The 20,248-nt window shown below is 44.2% G+C and overlaps 1 protein-coding gene across 2 annotated transcripts in view; it reads right to left on the bottom strand.

The window, feature by feature from the left end:
• The window catches only part of SEC14L2 (SEC14 like lipid binding 2), a 92,019-nt gene extending 71,858 nt beyond the window's left edge, over positions 1 to 20,161 (bottom strand). The window contains exons 1-3 of one of the 2 annotated variants that reach the window (XM_030217962.1): positions 20,009 to 20,161; positions 8,721 to 8,796; positions 3,298 to 3,341 (exon numbers count right to left, since the gene is read on the bottom strand). In XM_030217962.1, the coding sequence (XP_030073822.1) occupies positions 3,298 to 3,341; positions 8,721 to 8,796; positions 20,009 to 20,062 (174 nt within the window). In that variant the 5' untranslated portion in view covers positions 20,063 to 20,161. Of the gene's footprint in view, positions 1 to 3,297; positions 3,342 to 8,720; positions 8,799 to 20,008 lie in introns of those variants that run through there. The other variant, XM_030217963.1, reaches the window with a different exon arrangement.
• Between the last annotated feature and the right edge of the window lie 87 nt (positions 20,162 to 20,248).

Below are 20,248 nucleotides of genomic sequence, written 5' to 3'. Positions count from 1 at the left end.
TGAGGAAGAAGGGCTTCTCAGACAAGGTCATTGCCACTATGCTGAGAGCGAGGAAGCGCTCTACTTCTACCACTTACGCCAGGGTTTGGCGTACCTTTGCGTCGTGGTGCGAGGCAGGCTCTGTATCACCCTTCACTGCCCCAATTTCTTCAGTATTGGCGTTCCTGCAAGAGGGGCTGGAGAAAGGCCTGTTGCTCAGTTCACTGAAAGTCCAGGTGGCGGCTCTAGCTTGCTTCAGGAGTCGCCTGAAGAGGGCTTCCCTGGCTTCACAGCCAGATGTGGTACGCTTTCTCAAAGGAGTTAATCACCTGCGCCCCCCTCTGCACTCGATAGTGCCTACGTGGAATCTCAATCTGGTACTACGGACCTTGCAGAAGCCTCCCTTCGAGCCCTTGCCAAGGGCATCGCTGAAGGACCTGACGCTGAAAGCGGTCTTCCTGGTGGTTATCACATCAGCCAGAAGAGTTTCCAAGCTCCAGGCTCTCTCGTGTAGCGAGCCGTTCCTGCGATTCACTGAGGCAGGAGTATCGATTCGCCCAGTGCCCTCCTTCCTGCCCAAGATTGTTTCTCGATTCCATGTGAATCAGCAGCTTTACCTACCCTCCTTTCTTAGGGAGGATTACCCAGAGGAGTACCCTGCGCTCAAATACCTGGATGTTAGACGGGTCATCATCAGATACTTGGAAGTGACCAATGATTTCCAGAAGTCAGATCACCTGTTCGTGCTGTTCGCAGGCCCTCGTAAGGGTCTGCAGGCATCTAAGCCTACAGTGGCACATTGGGTCAAGGAGACAATCGCGGCAGCCTATGTGGCGGCAGGGAAGATTCCGCCTATTCAGCTGAAGGCACACTCTACTAGAGCACAAGCAGCCTCGATGGTGGAGTCCAGCTCTGTCTCCTTGGAAGAGATTTGCAGAGCGGCTACTTATTCGTCGGCTCATACCTTCTCACGACATTACCGCTTGTATGTGGCTGCTCGGGCCGAGGCCCAGTTTGGGGCTTCAGTGTTGCGTTCAGGGATTTCCATATCCCGCCCTGGGTGAGTACTGCTTCGGTACATCCCACCAGTCTATGGATTTATCGGCTTGATGATAGGGAAGGTAAAATTATGTATCATACCTGATAATTTTCTTTCCCTTAATCATAGCCGATCAATCCATAGCCCCTCCCAGATATCTGTATTGTTTGTGTTCTGGTTATATTTCAGGTTCAAGTTCAGTCTTCATTTCCTGTTCACGAGGACTTCGTGTTCAAGTTCTTCCAATTGAAGTCTCTTCGAGTTGAGACGATTTTGTGTTACAGTGAGCTACTGCTTCCTCTCCCCCCGTTTCGGCGGTGGCTGGATTGATAACTAAATTATGCCGGCGCTCCCTCCCGCTTCGTGCAGCTGTAGGGTAGCATTGTATCCCTCCCGCTTCAGTGGTGTTAGGGTAAGCCAGCTCCTCCCGCAGTTGCGGTAGCAGGATAAGCCAGTTCCCCCCGCGTCGGCGGGTGTAGTTTCCCGCCCACCGCCCCGGTGATGGTGCGCTGGAATATTTCCCCTCCCCCGCTTCGGCGGTGGTGAGCCCCTGGGCAGAGTGTCCCTTTGAGGGTGTAATTCTCTAAGTGCTGAGTCCTGCAGATGGAGCTTTGATATCGACATACTGGGGAATTTCCGGCACCACATGACCACATATAGGGAAGCAAAAGATTGCTCTCTATCTCCACCTGCTGGTAGATGGACACAACCCACCAGTCTATGGATTGATCGGCTATGATTAAGGGAAAGAAAATTATCAGGTATGATACATAATTTTACCTTACGTTTTTATGTGAGGGAATGGAGGGTTGAGCTGCAGTGGGATTTGAACCAGGCTCCTCCTGATTCAGCCAGCTGCTCTAACCCCTAGGTTATGACCATGCTGTTAGGGGAACAGGACAGATCAGATGAAGTACAGCCACTCAGGCTGAAAGAACAGAGGAGGAAGCAGGCAGTCACATATTAGACCCTCCCTATCTCCTTCCCCCAGCTGCTTCCCCTGCATCCCTGGAGGTGCTGGAGAGGGGAGGGACTAATGTGCTTTCACTTTAAAACTTGAGACATTTCCCTGCTCTTCTGTATATTTGAAAATGCAACATATTTACATAGTATTACATTGTATAAAACATACTTTGCAACTTCACCCCTGCTCTACCCTTTCCCCCCACCCACTTCGCCTAATAAATATGAATTAATGTAGATCACACAGAACCAGGCACTGTGCATTTCTTGCATGCTCACATGGCCGTGAAATTTTCTAAGAGCCCTTGTCTGCGTGTAATACGTGTTGGAAACCTTGAAATTTGGTTTTAAACAGATTTTTCTGGATCTCATGAATCCTGGACTACCTTAAAATCCTCTTCTTGTTGGACTGCCTCTGCTGCTGTCATTATTCCCACCAGGACAGCTGGATCTAGACCTATCCTATACTTATTCCTACCAGAGGAGCCAACTTTTCAAAATTATTTGGGGGTGCTAAGCCCAATGGACATAACCCCTTCCTGGACACATACAAGGAATTTTCATAATATTGGGGGTGCTCAAGCACCCACAGAGCCGGCTCCTATGATTCCTACCACAAAGACTGGATCTACACGGATCCAGCAATTATCCCCACCAGCAGTGCTGGATCTAGATGGATCCAGCACTTATTCCTAACAAAGAGGCTGGATCTAAATGAATCCAGCTGTTATTCCCACCAGCATCTTTCTTCTTCCATTCCCCCCCCCCCCCCCCCCATGTTGTCTACTATTTATTTCCTCCTTCCTGGAAAATATCCAACTTTGTCCCTCCTTTGCTCCCTCCACCCAACCCGTGTAGCAACTTCCACTATCACCCCTACCCTTCCCCTCTCCCAACCCCAACAAACTGTGTTTCAATTCAATTCAGGTCTTATATACCGCTAATATCCCCTTCTCAGGGTTCAGTGGGGCAAACGTTGGTACAATATTATAAATATTTTGATTGCCGCTGCTGCTGTCATTATTCAGGGAGTTCCTGCGCTGACATAACCTGTCATTCTCTGCCAGGTTCCGCCCTCTATGACTCGCCATTCATTTCCTGTGGGGGTGGGACCTGGCAGAGAAGAACCGATTATGTCAGTACAGGGGTGGGGGGGGGGGGGCTCCCTGCATACAGACAGCAGTAGCGGCAGTCAAAAAAAGAAGAGGACTCAGGTTTAAAGTTAGTCCTTATGGGATCGATAAGATCCGTGAAAATCTGCCATTTACCCAGACCTGTAGTGTAATCTTATCAGTCGGAGGAGCAAAGTCTCTTACCTTTCGGAGCATGGCCTCGGACTTTTGCAAGTTAAAATTTCTGGCTGCAACCCAAGAGAGTGAAATGCAGAGTGTCAGGTACATTAGACTTTGTTTCACAACATGTCAATAACCGACCTGCTTTGGTAATTCTCCTAATCTTTAGGCCATGCCAAAAGAGTAACCTGCATGCACAGTGTTTGTTTCTGAGTCAGGAGAGCACTTCTTTACTAAGTTTTAGTAACGTGTCAACGTCTATTAATATGAATTAATGCAGGTCCCATTGTTCTTTGTGTTGCTTATTTTCTAATGAGGATGGCCATTTAGTAAAGTTATTTGTCCAGACCACAAAGGAGGAATCTACTTAACCATTGATCACAAAAGCATCAGGCATCCTCCAATCGATCAATTGTATTGGACTGGCCCACATTCCCCTGCCCCCTCAACACACCTTCTGTCTTCTATGATACGAATATGGAGAACTAGCCATGATAGACTGCAGGGGAAGGAACAGTTTCCTTCAGGACACATTAAATGTAAAAAAAATTCTCCCTTATATAAACACCAGTTGTGAAATTTTAAGTATCTACAAGAAGCTTATGCCCTGTGCAGGTGTTCACAATGCAGGAAACTGGTTGCCCAATTTTATTTATTTGGATTTTTCTTGCACCTTTTTCAGTGGTAGCTCAAGGTGAGTTACATTCAGGTATACTAGGTATTTCTCTGTCCCTGGAGGGCTCACAATCTAATTTTGTGGTAATGGAGGGTTGAGTGACTTGCCCAGGACTGGGGGGGGGGGGGGGGGGGGGGGGAGGCAGTGATGGGATTGGGACTGGCCACCTCTGGATTTCAAGACCAGTGCTCTAACCACTAGACCACTCCTCCACTCCTGTGGACAGGCTTCTTAAGGATAATTTTCATCCCTGTTCAGCAGAAAATAAGGTGGAGGAACAGCTCTCCCTGTTCCTCCACTGCACACCCCTTCTCCTCCAGCAAGAAGGCAGACATTATTAATAAATAAATTAATTAATTAATGTATTTAATTTTAGTAGGAGACACATCTGGCCCCCGTGGTTGCTCAAACCCCTGCCCGCATTCTCTTTGCTAAGAAGAGCCTGAGGTTTTCTGATCTAGAAATACGACGACCCCTGTTACCTCAATCTTCAGCTGAAGAGCAATTTTCCTAGGCCATGTGCATGGCAGAATAACATTTCTATGCCTGGCTGCAAGCTAGTGCTACTCTCTAGATCACAGGTTGACATAATTGTCTTATGCGGTAAAAAGACTTTCCTAAAATTGCATTTGATTTTCTGATTCTTGGAGACCAGACTAAAATCCTAGCTTAAAAAAATGATGCCAACCTTGGAGGCCATTCATCCCAGGTTTGATATATTCAGTAATGAAAGCCAGTTGGAATGAGGCAGCACTAGCCATTTCACTCCCCTCCCCACCCCACCCTAAATAAAAAATAGACTTCATGAATAGCCTTGGGGATGAATGACCAATGCAAACACTGAAAGAAAAATGCAAGATACTCAAGGAGTGCAGATTATGTAATTAGGATCAAGAGATAATCCCCACTGTACTAAATACTGGAGCCATTGCAGCATCGAATCAAACCCTGCGACCTCGTGCCAGGTTCTGTTCCTCCGGAACTGGGACAAAATGCCCTAGAATCTAAAACAAGTCAACAACGCATTGAAATCTCCTTGGAGGAGCACACTGAGCACTGCACAGCCAACATGACCCAATGCAACAGAAAAGAAGAGTCTGGATAGTGAACAAAAGAAAAAGCAGAAAAGAACGTCTTCAACAAAGTGTCCAAAACCATAACATTCAGCAGACGTTAAAAAAAATACATAAAAGAGCAGGAGAAGCACAGCTTGGGTCAAAAACAGATATACTATAAATGTCTCAAGCACCCGGAGGGGAACTGTCCAGATGAACCTGACTGATTGTAACTCAAAAAGCACAAAATTATATCCTTAGGGGGTCTTTTAGTAAGGCACGCTCATGTTTTTAGCACGTGCTAAAATTGGGCAAACGCGAAACAGAGGTGCCAATGCATTCCTATGGGCATCTCTAACGTTTAGCATGCGCCCAATTTTATTGCGCGCCAAAAATGTGAGCATACCTTAGTAAAAGACTGTCCTGTTTGCCTGTCCTAATTAGATTGTAAGCTCTGTTGAGCAGGGACTGTGTCTTCATGTTCAAGTGTACAGCGCTGCGTACGTCTAGTAGCACTATAGAAATGATAAGTAGTAGTAGTAGTCTTTGGGATTCCGGAATCTTGCTACTCTTTGGGGTTCCGGAATCTTGCTACTTTTTGTCCTTATTCCTTATTTGTCCTGTTTGTCTGTCCTAATTAGATTGTAAGCTCTGTCGAGCAGGGACTGTCTCTTCATGTTCAGGTGTACAGTGCTGCGGATGTCTAGTAGTGCTTTAGGAATGATAAGTAGTAGTAGTAGTATTTGGGATTCTGGAATCTTGCTATTATTTGGGTTCCGGAATCTTGCTACTCTTTGGGACTTTGCACAGAATCTTGCTACTCTTTGGGATTCCAGAATCTTGCTACTCTTTGGGATTCCACACAAAATCTTGCTGCTCTTTGGGATTCCGGAATCTTGCTACTCTTTGCCCTTCTCTTATTTGTCCTGTTTGTCTGTCCTAATTAGACTGTAAGCTCTGTCGAGCAGGGACTGTCTCTTCATGTTCAAGTGTACAGTGCTGTGTACGTCTAGTAGCGCTTTAGAAATGATAAGTAGTAGTAGTAGTAATATGGCTGCCGCACTGGTTGTTTGTTAAAGCGTTCGGCGAATTTGAGCTGTAATTTTTCTTCTTTTTTTCCTGTCTGGAAAATGCCTCATACTAAACGCAAGGGATTGCTGAGAGTAGTGCCTCCACCTACCTCAACCTCTTCTCCCGCTCAACCGTCGTTAGAGCGCTTTTTCCCCAGTGCTTCCAAGTTTCAACGGGGAGAGGATTCCATAGCGGGAGTCTTCGGAGAAGCGAACTCCCCGCTGGGAGAGGAAGTCTCCCTGTCTCCACCATCAGTAGTGCAGATACCTCCGTGTCCGGCGTCGAGAGCGGCCCTGGTGGGAAACCCCGACGACTCTGACGATGTGTCGGTTGGGGCGCCCGGTGAGGACCCAGGCAAGCAAACGGCGATACGTGGAGCTGAGGAAGGTTTGTCTTCCACAACAGTGAACTCGGAGGTGACTCTACAAACGTTGAAGGTGATGTTGGACCAGATTACTACCACTTTACAGAAGACGTCAGGTGATGTGCTCAATCTAAATGTTAAATTTGAAGAGCTGACAAAAACTGTAGACTCTGTTAAAGGTGAATTAACTATACAAGTACAATCTTTGCAAAAGGAAGTGGAAACACTAAACGCCTTTAAAAATTTGACTAGCAAAGATTCTATGGACATAAGAAGGAAAATAGAACAAATAGAGAATTTCAACAGGCGCCTTAATCTCCGTCTTTTGAATTTTCCTATTATCGCTGGGGTAACTCTAATAGATACCTTTCATAGATACCTGTTAGAAATTTTGAATATTCCTCAAGAGGCAACCCCACCGGTAAATAAGATATATTTCATTCCTAAATCTAGAGGAGAAGTACAAGGACCTGAAAAGGATATTGCTGACTTACAAAATATCTCAGATATATTGGAACAATCTTCAGACGTTATAATGAATAGAGCTACTGTGATTGTTTCTATGGTGTTTGAGCAAGACTATAATACTATTTTAAGACTATACTTCCGGAATTCTAAAGCTCAATTTTGTGGCTCCAAAGTATGGATATACCCTGATGTCACTAAATCAACTCAACAAAAAAGGAAGATGTTTCTTGCTTTAAAACAAAAGACTATAGATTTAGGTGCTTCCTTTTTTCTCGCTTATCCCTGTAAATGTGTAGTTAATTTAGGTCAAACTAAATACATTTTCTTTTCACCGGAACAACTTAAAACGTTTGTGGAATCGAAACAGCTAAATAATGTATAACTTGGAATAAGTGCAGTCTATACCTTTAATTTATGTTTATTAATATACACTTCTCTGATTCTTTTTTCCCCCCCATTTACATTTATAATCGAGGTCTAAGAAAGGTTATATAATATAATATGAATATAATTATACTCTAAATTTAGAGTAGTAGTAGTAATAGAGATTAGGACAGGGAAGCACCTGTGGCCCCATCCTTACACAGACAAGTCAGAGAAAATAGTCTTCACTCAATGTATAATTAAATTCTGGAATTCATTGCCAGTAAAAGCAATCATAGGAGCTAGGTCTGTGGGTGCTTGAGCACCGCTAACATTAAACACATTTCTTGACTGTGTCCAGGGCCAGGTAATTTTCATGGGATTTAGCACCGCCAATCATTTTGAAAAGTTGGCTCCTTTGAAAGCAATTAGCTTATATAAGAATAGCTATACTGGGTCAGACCAATGGTCCATCTACCCTACTTCCAACAGTGGCCAATCCTGGTCACAAGTACCTGGCAGAAACCAATTTAGTAGCAACATTCCATGCAACCAATCCCGGGACAAACAGTGAATTCCCCCATGTCCGTCTCAATAACAGATTCTGGACTTTTCCTCCAGGAGCTTGTCCATACCTTTTTTAAACCCAGATATGTTAACCAAAGGGTTTAGTAAAGGTTTGGACAAGTTCCTACAAGAAAAGTCTATAAACCATTATTAAAATGGACTTAAGAAAATCCACTGCTTATTCCTGGGATAGGATGCATAAAATCCGTTTTACTCTTTCGGGATCTTGCCATTGGCTACTGTTGGAAACAGGATACTGGGTTTGATGGACCTTTGGTCTGACCCAGTAGGGCAACGCTTATGTTCTTATGGGACAAGGAAGAGACTACTGCTCCCTTCCCTACATAGATCTATGCAAGGGGGCAGGGAACAGCTGAAGAACACCCTCCCCCTCCCCCATCTGTGTGACAGGGGACAGGGAGCACCAGTGGACTCAACCATCCCATCCTTACATAGATTCATGTTTGCCTGTCTGCTAACACATTTGCTTATTTCCAATCTGACGAAGAAGGGCAACCTTCAAAAGCTAATCAAGAAATGTATTAAGTTATGTCCAATAAAAAATGTATCATCTTATTTTCTTTTCCATGTTTTATTTTGTTTGATTTCTATTGATAATGTTTGCCTAGGAATTGGCCACCAGGATTACATCAGATTGTTATTTTCAAAAAGAAGTCATGCAAAACTCATAGATCACATCTGATAAAAGCAATTTAAGCAATATAATATATTTTTATAGGAATTTATTGCTGTCATAGTTACATCCTTATCCCATTATCTGATCTTAACTTTAATCCCATATCTTGGCTTTTACAGCCATTTGCTGTTGTTATTAAACCTTTTAAAACAGGGCCCCTGATGCCTCCCTGCTGCTCCACATTACCTCGAAGCCATTTCAAGAGGGCGTAATCATCCTTAGAAGGAAGACTGGGCAGCACATCCTGCACATTTTCCCGAAACTGTAAATGCAAAAAAACAAAAAACAGGCACATAATTAAAGAAGACCTGAAAACCTGCTTTTCAAAACCTCCAATGAGGGAGATTCTACCAACTCCCTAGGGATCCCATTCCTCACACCAAAGTTCTTTCCAGTGCTCAAATCTAATCTTCCCTGTAGTAATGTAAATTAATTATTGCTGTCCTACCTCCATTGTAAATGGAGAATAACAAACACTCTCCACCAGCCCCATAATACCCAAAACCCATACTATATTTCAGTGATAACAACTTGGCTGCAGCTTTATTTGATACAAACATGTTTAGAAAACCAACAACATTCAAACAGTGAAAACATCAAACTTTTATAAGCTAACCATAATGTCCCTAGTCTGCCACCATAAGCAGGACTGAACAGTGTACCATGCACTGAAACACAGGATGCCCCCACCGCGCAGCAAGGGGAGTTCAAACCGAGGTGCTGCTACCCCAGCGACACATCTGAATAAAGTCAATGCCGCTTCATTAACCCAGGCTTGCATGGGTACTCCTGCCACTTAACCCACAACATGTGTGAGAGAGAAGCAGATCAGTGCATGGGGTGGGGGGGAACAGGAAGGTGTTCTGTCCTCCGACAGCCTTGCACTAGTTTATAACATGATCATAAAATGTGTGTAATGCTTTTACTGTTTCTCAGTTCCAAGGACTATCATTGCTGCAGTTTCTCACTGCAAAAAATACATGAGCAATGCACTGTGGGTAATGTAGTTCACAGGCAGTGCAACCACACTTGTTTGGCTGTGTAAGAACTGTTACCACTGGTTGTGAGGCTGCCCAGACCTTCTCTCTCTCTCTCTCTCTCTCTCTGCCAAGCTTGGCTCTTTTGTCTTCCTGTTCAGTCTTACTATCTGTCCTCAGAGGTCAGCCAGGTATGACCTTTCCCTCCTATCTCTATGACTACCACTTGCTACCCGATGTAAGATTCTGTTCCCATTGGCCTCTATCTGCTCCTCCCTGAGCCTGTGGAAAGCCCCAATACCTCTTTGTCCTTTCAGCTACGAGGCATTCCAACACCATGTCAGGGACATGGAGCTAACACCATCTTCTCCAGACAGCTCTGTCCTGCTGAGAACTCCCTGTAAAGTACCTGGTTTTTTACCCTGAGAATATCTCCTTCCAAATGAGATATCGCACATTCCAGTCACCCAGCTTTGGACTATTTCTACCTGTTCAACTACCTTCCCCTCCCCCTGCAATACAACTACCTCTCTTCAGATCTCCACCTCCCACAGCCTCCAGATTAAGAAGTCTCTGTATCCTGAACATCTATCTGTGAGTAAATTATCTATGATTTATTCAATAAAAGAGACTTCATAAAATAATAGAGACTTCAGGTGATTGCTGTGCCAGGGTTATACTCCATGATATTGGGGCTTCTAATTACCAAGCTCCAAGAGTCATGACAGAAGGTTGTCCACACTTGTCCATCAAGCTGGCAAAAGATGGTGATCCAGGGACTCCCAGGGGCTTTAAACGCTTCTGTGCTGAACAGAGCTGTCACTGGTGATACCAAATTCTCAGATTAGGGATGACAACTAGATCCAGATTTGCTCGACAGGGTTGATCCAGTCCTGGGTTTACCAGGGGGTGTAGCCAAACAACAGATTTTGGGTGGGCCTAGGCAAGAAGTAGGTGGGCACCAAGTTTTCTCCCCCCCCCCTCCCAACCACCACCCAAAAAATATCTCAGCTGGTGAGAAAACGCTTCTTTCCATCTTGGCAGTCTGCAGCAGGCATGCACTGAAAACTGAGCATGCGCAGGTGCCGTTATCGTGGAGAGTAGCGTTTCCGTTACCATCAGGGGGAAATCTTGAGCTGGCCGAGCTTGGGATTCCCACCAGCTATCGCTAAACATGTGCTACTGTTGGGTGGGCCTGAGCCCTAAGTGGGTGGGCCCTGGCCCATCCAGGCCCACCTCTGGCTACGCCACTGGGGCTTACCCCAATGCATGCAGGGACTTGTATCCTTGCTTGTCTTAGGCAATCCAATGGGGAAATCAGAACCAGAAGTTCTTGCATGCAATAGGGTAAGGCCAGGACTGGGTCGACCCTGCCGGGCGAATCTGGATCTAGGCAACCCTATCTTAGATGTGCCTCAGTTGCAGAAAGTAAGTGGGTGGTCCTGCAAGTGCAACCACAGATAGTTATTAGTCCATTATCCAGTGCAAATATTTAAAGGAGCAAAACACATGCAAGACTGCATAGCTTGTTCCCTGCACCTTGGACCTTACCTGGGCTGCCTTCCAAACAGGTCCTGAAACTGAAGAGACTATGGGGGGGGGGGGGGGGGGGGTTGTTCTACTGCCACAAAAGAAATAAAATTGTGCAATTCTCAAGTCTCTTCATTGCATCCTTCCCTCCCCCACTAGACAGTGCCAGTAACGAAGTCGCACCAGAACAATAAGCAGTATGAACTTCGGTGCAGTAATTAGGTTGTCAAGGTCTCAATTTCTCGGCTTAACAAGGGTGATTAGATTAGCTGGGTATGAAATTGTGTCAGTAAAGCTCAGGATGAGTTCCAGCTCTGCTAGACCTGACAGCACAAAGATTCCAGGAAGATTACAATGCACCTGAATTTGCCCCCAGAAGATTCCCTCCCTCCCCCCTTTTTCCTGGAGCAGAATCTGCTTTACTTAGCTCTTGACTCCTACCACACCCCCTCCCCCCATCAGGAAAGTTGCTGTTTGGAGAAAAAAGCAGAGAGGTCTCTAAGCCAAGCAAACACACTTTAATGCATTATAGAGCAAATTCTTAGCATCAGACAAACATCCACCTCCCCTATGAATTAAGCCAGAAATAACAGGCTTAAAGTGTCTAATCACATGGGGCACCAGAACTGAAACGCTACCCGTCCCACTGATGATTAATATTTTTTAAAGTTGTTTTTCTTTTCTAAATTAGCCAAAAAGGGAGGCAAAGACACACCTTTTCAGATTTAGCTCAAGGCAAGTTATATTCAGCTACACTAGGCATTTTCCTGCCCCTGGATGCCTTACAGTCTATCCCCCAGGTTCTATAAAGGAAATTCACATTCCAAATTTTGGGTGCGATCCTGAGATTCAGGCAAAACATAATTACTTAATCAGTAAATTAAAACCAATCATTGCCTGCATGCTATTCTTTAAAGTTGCATGCTGAAAATGTCTCAGCCCAAAAGGGGATGTGGCCATAGGAGGGCCAGTGACATTCCCATAATTTAGTTGTGATATCAGTGGCATAACTAGGTGGGGCCACGGGGGCCTGGCCCCCCCCCCCGAATTTGCTCTGGGTCCCTGGTTGGCTGGTGGAGGTCCCCAACCCCTGCCAGCTGAAGACTTCATCCAGCGCTGCCTGCTCTGCTCTCTCTTCCCCTCACATCGGGCACGCTCCTTTTAGTGAAACTGAGCTCAGTTTCACTAAAAGGAGCATGTCCGACGTGAGGGGAAGAGAGAGCAGGGCAGGCTATGTGGCAGCACTGGAGACCAGGACCCCCACCAGCTAAGGTATTTGTGGCGGCGGTGCTTCAGCTGTCAGGGGTTGGGGACCCCCACCAAGATGTTACAGCAGTGGGCACGGAGGGGGCGGGGGTGGCAACAGAGGGGGTGGCGATGGGGCGGCAACCAAAATGTGCCCCCCCCCATCTTGGACTCTGGCCCCCTCCTACCTCCAGGTCTACGCCCCTGATAGAATTCTGGGGTTGCACATTGGGATTTACACTAGCTTTAACTTAGTACACAACACAACAAAATTAAAGTACGGAATGGACATAACTAATTTCCTCCGCTGTACGCTTCCCTAAATATGACTTTACCACAGGAACTCTATCCTCCCACAATATCACTTTGTAATGTTCTCACCGGAGCCGCCAAACGCCTTCCGGTACTATGTAAACCACATTGAGCCTACAAATATGCGGGAAAATGTGGGATACAAATGCAACAAATAAGTTAGTTATGGGAGTCGGAATTAAGTGCTATTTTCTAAAGGAGGTGGTGGAGATGAAAACGGTAACGGAATTCAAAAATGCGTGGGATAAACATAAAGAAATCCTGTTTAGAAGGAATGGATCCTCAGAAACTTAGCGGAGATTGGGTGGCAGAGCTGGAGGTGGGAGGCGGGGCTAGTGCTGGGCAGACTTCTGCGGTCTGTGCCCTGAAAATGGCAGATACAAATCAAGGTCAGGTATACACAAAAAGTAGCACATATGAGTTTATCTTGTTGGGCAGACTGGATGGACCGTACAGGATCTTTCTGCTGCCATTTAATGAGGGGCTCTTTTACTAAAGGGTTGGCGTGCAGCAAAAGGCTTGCCGTTCGCCAATCCGGAACTACTTCCGGGCTATGCTACTGCAGGAATCCAGCTGTAGTTCCCACCCCCAGCGCCCGCCATTTCCGGCACTACAACAATATTTTCTATTTTTGTAGTGCCGGTGCTTAAATTCAAAGTCGTTAAATCGCGGGAGGATTGTGAAAAATTACAACAGGACCCTACGAGAGTGGGAGACTGGGCGTCTAAATAGCAGATGACGTTTAATGTGAGCAAGTGCAAAGTGATGCATGTGGGAAAGAGGAACCCGAATTATAGCTACGTCATGCAAGGTTCCACGTTAGGAGTCACGGACCAAGAAAGGGATCTAGGCGTCGTCGTTGATGATACGTTGAAACCTGCTCAGTGTGCTGCTGCGGCTAAAAAAGCAAATAGAATGTTAGGTATTATTAGGAAAGGCATGGAAAACAAAAATTATTATGTTATAATGCCTTTGTATCGCTCCATAGTGCGACCGCACCTCGAATATTGTGTTCAATTCTGGTCGCTGCATCTCAAAAAGATATAGTGGAATTAGAAAAGGTGCAGAGAAGGGCGACGAAGATGATAAAAGGGATGGGACGACTTCCCTATGAGGAAAGGCTAAAGCGGCAAGGGCTCATCAGTTTGGAGAAAAGGTGGCTGAGGGGAGTTATGCTAGAGGTCTATAAAATAATGAGTGAAGTTGAACAGGTAGATGTGAAGCGTCTGTTTACGCTTTCCAAAAATACTAGGACTAGGTGGCATGCGATGAAGCTACAAAGTAGTACATTTAAAACAAATTGGAGAAAATTTTTCTTCATTCAATGTGTAATTAAACTCTGGAATTCGTTGCCAGAGAATGTGGTAAAGGCAGTTAGCTTAGCAGAGTTTAAAAAAGGTTTGGACGGCTTCCTAAAGGAAAAGTCCATAGACCGTTATTAAATGGCCTTGGGGAAAATCCACTATTTATGGGATAAGCAGTATAGAATGTTTTCTACTTTTTTGGAATCTTGCCAGGTATTTGTGACCTGGATTGGCCACTGTTGGAAACAGGATGCTGGTCTTTCTCAGTGTGGCAATATTTATGTACTTATGCTTACTCGGCAGTAATCGGTTACCGCCGGGTTAGTGCGGGAGCCCTTACCACCACCTCAACGGGTGGTGGTAAGTGCTCCCCTTAAGACGGCCATGCGGCAAGTGATTCACATGGTGTTTGCTGATCCGTTGGCTGTTCTTTTGTTCTCTCTGTGGATTAACTTGCATACATAATGGAATTATTCAAGCCTATCAGCTTCTTCTCAGAGAAAGTTGATTGTGACCCCTGAGGTAGGCGCTTTGGCACCGAAACACGGACTGTGTCGGATCCTTGATATGAATATTCTGAATAAACTGGTTTTTGATATCATCTCCCTATTGGTTTGCGCATTTGTCAGCCTCTACTTTTGCTGTTTTGCTTTGACTTTCCGTGGAAGCTCCTCCTGTCTTCTTGGATTTTCACTTACCACATGGCCATTTCTTTTCCAGAACAAAAGACAGCCTTTTACCCGCTGTGGTAAAAGGGGGCCTTAGCAGGCGTGAAAAACATGCACTGATGCTTAGTGAAAGGACCCCTGAATGTGGCCCTATGTTTGTAGCTGAGAGTTAAGTGTCAAGATCACTAGAAGCAGCAGTGGTGGGATTTGAACCTTGGCTTCTCTGGGTTTCAGCCCAGGGCTCTACCATCAGGCTCCTCCTCACAACTTGACTCCCTGTGCTGGGATGATGTTCATTTTTTTCTCATGTTTTTTTTTTTTTTTAAGTTATCCTTATGTGCAGGCTGGCTGCTCACTGTTATATCTATCCCTGAGTTCTTTTGCTGATAAGGCATGTAAACAATATTTTAAATAATCTACATTTTCAAAGCCATTTCCCCATCTTCCACAGTACCACAGTGCCGAAAAAACACAATGTCTCATACTCACTTCACAACACAAGCAAATTCACCACCTTAACCACAACAAACTTCTCCCTTCCCGTTTCAGACACCCTGAAAATTCTTGGAGTGACTATCGATCAAAATCTTACACTTGAAATTCGTGTGAAGAATACAACTAAGAAGATGTTCCATTCGATGTGGAAACTTAAAAGAGTAAGCCCTTTCTTCCTGATACAGTCAATGGTGCTGAGTCACCTAGATTATTGTAATGAACTCTACGCTGGTTGCAAAGAACAAATTATCAAGAAACTTCAAACAACTCAGAACACTGCAGCCAGACTTATATTTGGAAAAACAAAATATGAAAGTGCAAAACCCCTAAGAGAAAAATTACACTGGCTTCCACTTAAAGAACGTATTGCATTCAAGGTATGCACTCTAGTTCATAAAATCATTCACGGAGATGCCCCGACCTACATGCTAGACCTGGTTGACTTGCCACCCAGGAACGCAAAAAGATCATCCCGCACATTTCTTAATCTTCACTTCCCTAGCTGTAAAGGTCTAAAATACAGACTCACACATGCGTCCAGCTTTTCCTACATTTGTACTCAGTTGTGGAATGGATTATCGCTTAACCTAACAACAATTTACGAACTAACCAACTTTTGTAAATCTCTGAAGACCTCTCTCTTCAACAAGGCATACCACAATGATCAAGGAATGTAAATGTAACACATCATCACTTTACTTGATATTCTGAACTGTTTTCTTCCTATATCTGTTCGCCCTACTCTATTATGTGATCCATGATCTCTATGTAACACCAATTGTTATCGCCTACTCTGGAATGACGAACGCCATAACAGAGCATTGTAAGCCACATTGAGCCTGCAAATAGGTGGGAAAATGTGGGATACAAATGCAACAAATAAATACCTCTTGTGACCACAGATCCCAACTACAGTTTGGCAAAATGTTTTTTTTAGAAAAGACAGATCAGCCTAAGGACGGTGAAGCTGGAGAAAGAGGATTATTTTGCATGAGTTAACTCATAACTAATTGCATCCATTTCAGTTTGGCAGAAAGTACTAGGCTGCTCTGCTTGCCAACTGAATTAAGCTTGATCGAGATATTGACTACATTCATATAACTACATAAGTATTGCCATACTGGGACAGACCAAAGGTCCATCAAGCCCAGCATCCTGTTTCCAACAGTGGCCAATCCAGGTCACAAATACCTGGCAAGATCCCCCAAAAGTACAAAACATTTTATACCGCTTATCCCAAAAATAGCAGTGGATTTTCCCCAAGCCCATTTAATAACGGTCTATCGACTTTTTCTTTAGGAAGCCGTCCAAACCTTTTTAAAACTCCGCTAAGCTAACCGCCTTTACCACATTCTCTGGCAACGAATTCCAGAGTTTAATTACACGTTGAGTGAAGAAAAATGTTCTACGAATCGTTTTAAATTTACTACATTGTAGCTTCATCGCATGCGCCCTAGTCCTAGTATTTTTGGAAAGCGCGAACAGACCCCCTCATATCTACCCGTTCAATTCCACTCATTATTTTATAGACCTCTATCTCCCCTCAGCCGCCTTTTCTCCAAGCTGAAGAGCCCTAGCCGCTTTAGCCTTTCCTCATAGGGAAGTTGTCCCATCCCCTTTATCATTTTCGTCGCGGTGTTCAGGAAAAAGCAAAACCTTACTTGATCAATAAGTCATTCTTTATTTCATGATGAGAGAGTCAATATACTGGTGAAAATACAGGGCATTGGTCAAGGTTCAAGCATTTTATGTTTATGTTTATTAAAGTTTGATATACCTCTATTACTTCAGGCAAGATCAAAGCGGTTATAATAATATAATAAGCGAATAAAATATAATAAAATAAATAGAGTAGAAATAAAATAAGATATAAGTAAGTAAAATTACACTCAAACTAAAGAAACATATACTATTTAACTAAATACAATAAAAATAAATGGACCCAAACTCTCTAATCCTGTCAAAGGAACCCTCTACAGCACTATGACCCAAAAGCCAATTGATAGAAATGAGTTTTTAATTTGATTTTACAATTGGGTAAAGAATGTTTAGTTCGAAGATCCAGGGGGAGATTGTTCCAAAGTTTTGGAGATATAAAGAAAAAGTCAGATGACCTAGTCGATTCCAGATTCCAGGTAGGCATAGCTAGGTGAAGGCAGAGTAAGATGATTAGAAGATTGCAAGAGAAGGGGTATATGGACAAAGAAGGGGTACAACGTTGGACAAATAAGATGGCTCTCCAGCATGAAGAACTTAATGAGTCAACAATAGAACTTTATATTGGATACCAAAGAGCATTGGTAGAGAGAAGAAGAGTGACTGAATGAAAATGTGTAGCCCTAACAAACATTCTAGCATCCCTAGTTTGAAGAGTTTGTAAATGCCTTAACTGACATTTTGGAAGCCCAGCATAAATGGTGTTACAATAGTCAATTTGTGAAAGGACAAACGCATGCAAAAGAGTTTGAATAGAAGCAAATTCCAAGTAACATGTAACCAAATTAATCCTGTGGAACCAGAAAAATCCTTTTTTTACTGCAAGAGAAATGTGTTTAAAAAAAGTTTTGAATCGTTTTTATTTACTGCACAGATTGTTCATGCTTAGTAAAATATATAGTAACATCCAGTCTGCCCAACAAGATAAACTCATTTTACATGGTATGTAATACTTTATATGTATACCTGAGTTTGATTTGTCCTTGCCATTCTCAGGGCCCAGACCATAGAAGTCTGCCCAGCACTGTTCCTGTACTAAAGGTTCTGAAGATTCTGGAATCCTAAAGAGTTACAAGATTCCGGAATCCCAATTAGTAGCAACATTCCATTTAGAACCCCAAAGAGTAATATAGTAACATAGTAAATGACGATAGATAAAGACCTGAACGGTCCGTCCATCCAGTCTGCCCAACAAGATAAACTCATTTTACATGGTGTGCGATACTTTATATGTATACCCGAGTTTTGTGGGATATTATTTGTCTATGTATATTGAGTTTCATATGATTTTATTATGTATGGTTTTTAATCCACGAGCATTGAACAGACAGGCTTTGAACACCTTGAAATAAATACATACATACATACATAAATAAAACAAACAAACACCCCTAGGATATTAGAAAATCAATGAGGATGTAACTGTATGGTCTAGAAATCAGAATGTCACACTTTAGAAAGGCAGTTTGAAAATCTACCAAAAAAAGCAAACAAACACTGCGACCTTGGACAGTTCATTAACCCTACTGATCATTACCCAGGTGCAATTGGGTAATAAAATTATCAGCCTCCTTTGTGAGCTCATAGGCCCCAGAAAGGTCCTGCAGTCACACACAACAGGGATCCAGAGATGGCTGAATGTGTTCGTGTGCCTAAGAACTATATCAGAGACTGTTTTGGAATAACAAATTGAAATAAAACGTAAAAAAAGAAAATAAGATACCTTTTATTGGACTAACGATACACTTTAGATTAGCTTAGGAAGGTCAGAACCATCTTCCTCGGGGCAGAATAATACGATAAAATGACCAAATATCAGAATACATAAGTGAAGCACAAAAGCAGTGGTGGGAGATTCACAGATTCCAGAATTTGTTGAAATCATCGCAGAAAATAGTGAGGCTCTCCATGAATCCTACAGGGGGTGACCTCAAACTACTGAACCGCTAGAACTGGTCACCAGAGATCACAGCGGGGAGTCTCTCCGCACAAATAAAACCAGCTACACTGGATGTCAGCATAAAATAAAGGACACAATGAAACTATGTGCACTTAACCAGAAAAAATGCATCAAATTTCAACTCACTTCTGGAAGAATCTGAAATTTCTTTCAAAGACAGGCAAGAACTAGCCCAACAAATGCTGTGAGGTCACATGTACGTGATCAACATTTTCAATTAAGTTAACTTTGCATAGTAAGAAACAAAAGCAACGCTGAAAATTCATAGTTACTGAAGGGACAGGCCAAAGGCTAAGGTTGAGATCACAGCTCATGCAGCCCCTGCCTCTCCCAGCAGGAGGTGCTGTAAGAAATGTAGGGAGAGAACGAGGAGCCAATTTTTCAAAATTATTGGGGGTGCTAATCCCAGTGGAAATAGCCCCTCCCTGGATACGTACAAGGATTTTTCTCAATATTGGGGGGTGCTCAAGCACCCACAGAGCCGTCTCTTGTGGGTCCCAGTGGGTGTCGCTGCAGCAGCCTGGCTGGAGGAGGGAGCTCAAACCGTTCCTGCAGACTGGGCGATTTTCATCCTTTCTGTACCCAGTCACTGTTTATTAACACCCCAACTTGACATTTCGTCCTTTAGATTGTAAGCTCTTCTGAGCAGGGGCTGTCCTTATTTGTTAATTTGTACAGCGCTGCGTAACCCTTGTAGCACTCTAGAAATGTTAAGTAGTAGTAGTAGTAATTAACAGTCACTAAGCAACTGCTCTCTCTAGCCAGGAGCTCACGGGGAGAGGGGGGGGGGGGGTTCAGACCTCTAGCACAAGAAACAGCCCACTCCTCCATCAGATCGTACTGCTTCCTTGTCACGTCAAGTTTCTCCAGTTCAGCACTAGGGACTGAGGATAGAGGCAGACAGAAGAGGTTCCTGTCTTCTGACACCAACTAGGATTATGAGGCTTTAGTATCAAGAGCAGAAAAAAAAAAAAAAAAGAATTTACCATTATCCAAAATGTAAAAAGTAACTATGAGTGCCAGCTGTACCCATACAAACACAATCCTGCCAGTGCCAAGTGCAGCCCATGATCTCAATCCCCGTCTTCCTACACTGTCCAGGTAGCGGCAACTGCTGCAACCCACGAGCTCTGTCTTCTGCACCCCCAGAGTCCCTGCAAAACCTTATCAATGGCAGCTGTTCTGGAGCAATCTTGCTGGGACATTACCTCTGCCTCCTAGCCCGCAGGATGCCCTCACTGCCACCCCAGAGGGGCGCTGAGCTCACCTTGGCCAACCCCTCGGCTTGTTTGGGGCTCAGATCCCCCACTCTCCCGCTCATTGTCTCCGCTTCTCAGGCCCCAGGAAGCTCAAAGCTCTCGATGCAAATCTACATCATCAGGTGTAGCACTAACTAGGAAGAGCCCTGCTGCTCTGACCTTTAAAGGGAACTGATGGCTTTGGCAGAAGAAGAGGGGGAGGAGAGAGGAGGCAGGGGGCGGGGCCACATGTAGAGGAACAGGGCGGA

Source organism: Microcaecilia unicolor, chromosome 11 (assembly GCF_901765095.1).
Source record: "Microcaecilia unicolor chromosome 11, aMicUni1.1, whole genome shotgun sequence".
Taxonomy (NCBI): Eukaryota; Metazoa; Chordata; class Amphibia; order Gymnophiona; family Siphonopidae; genus Microcaecilia; species Microcaecilia unicolor.
This window is presented reverse-complemented; position numbering and strand designations above follow the sequence as displayed.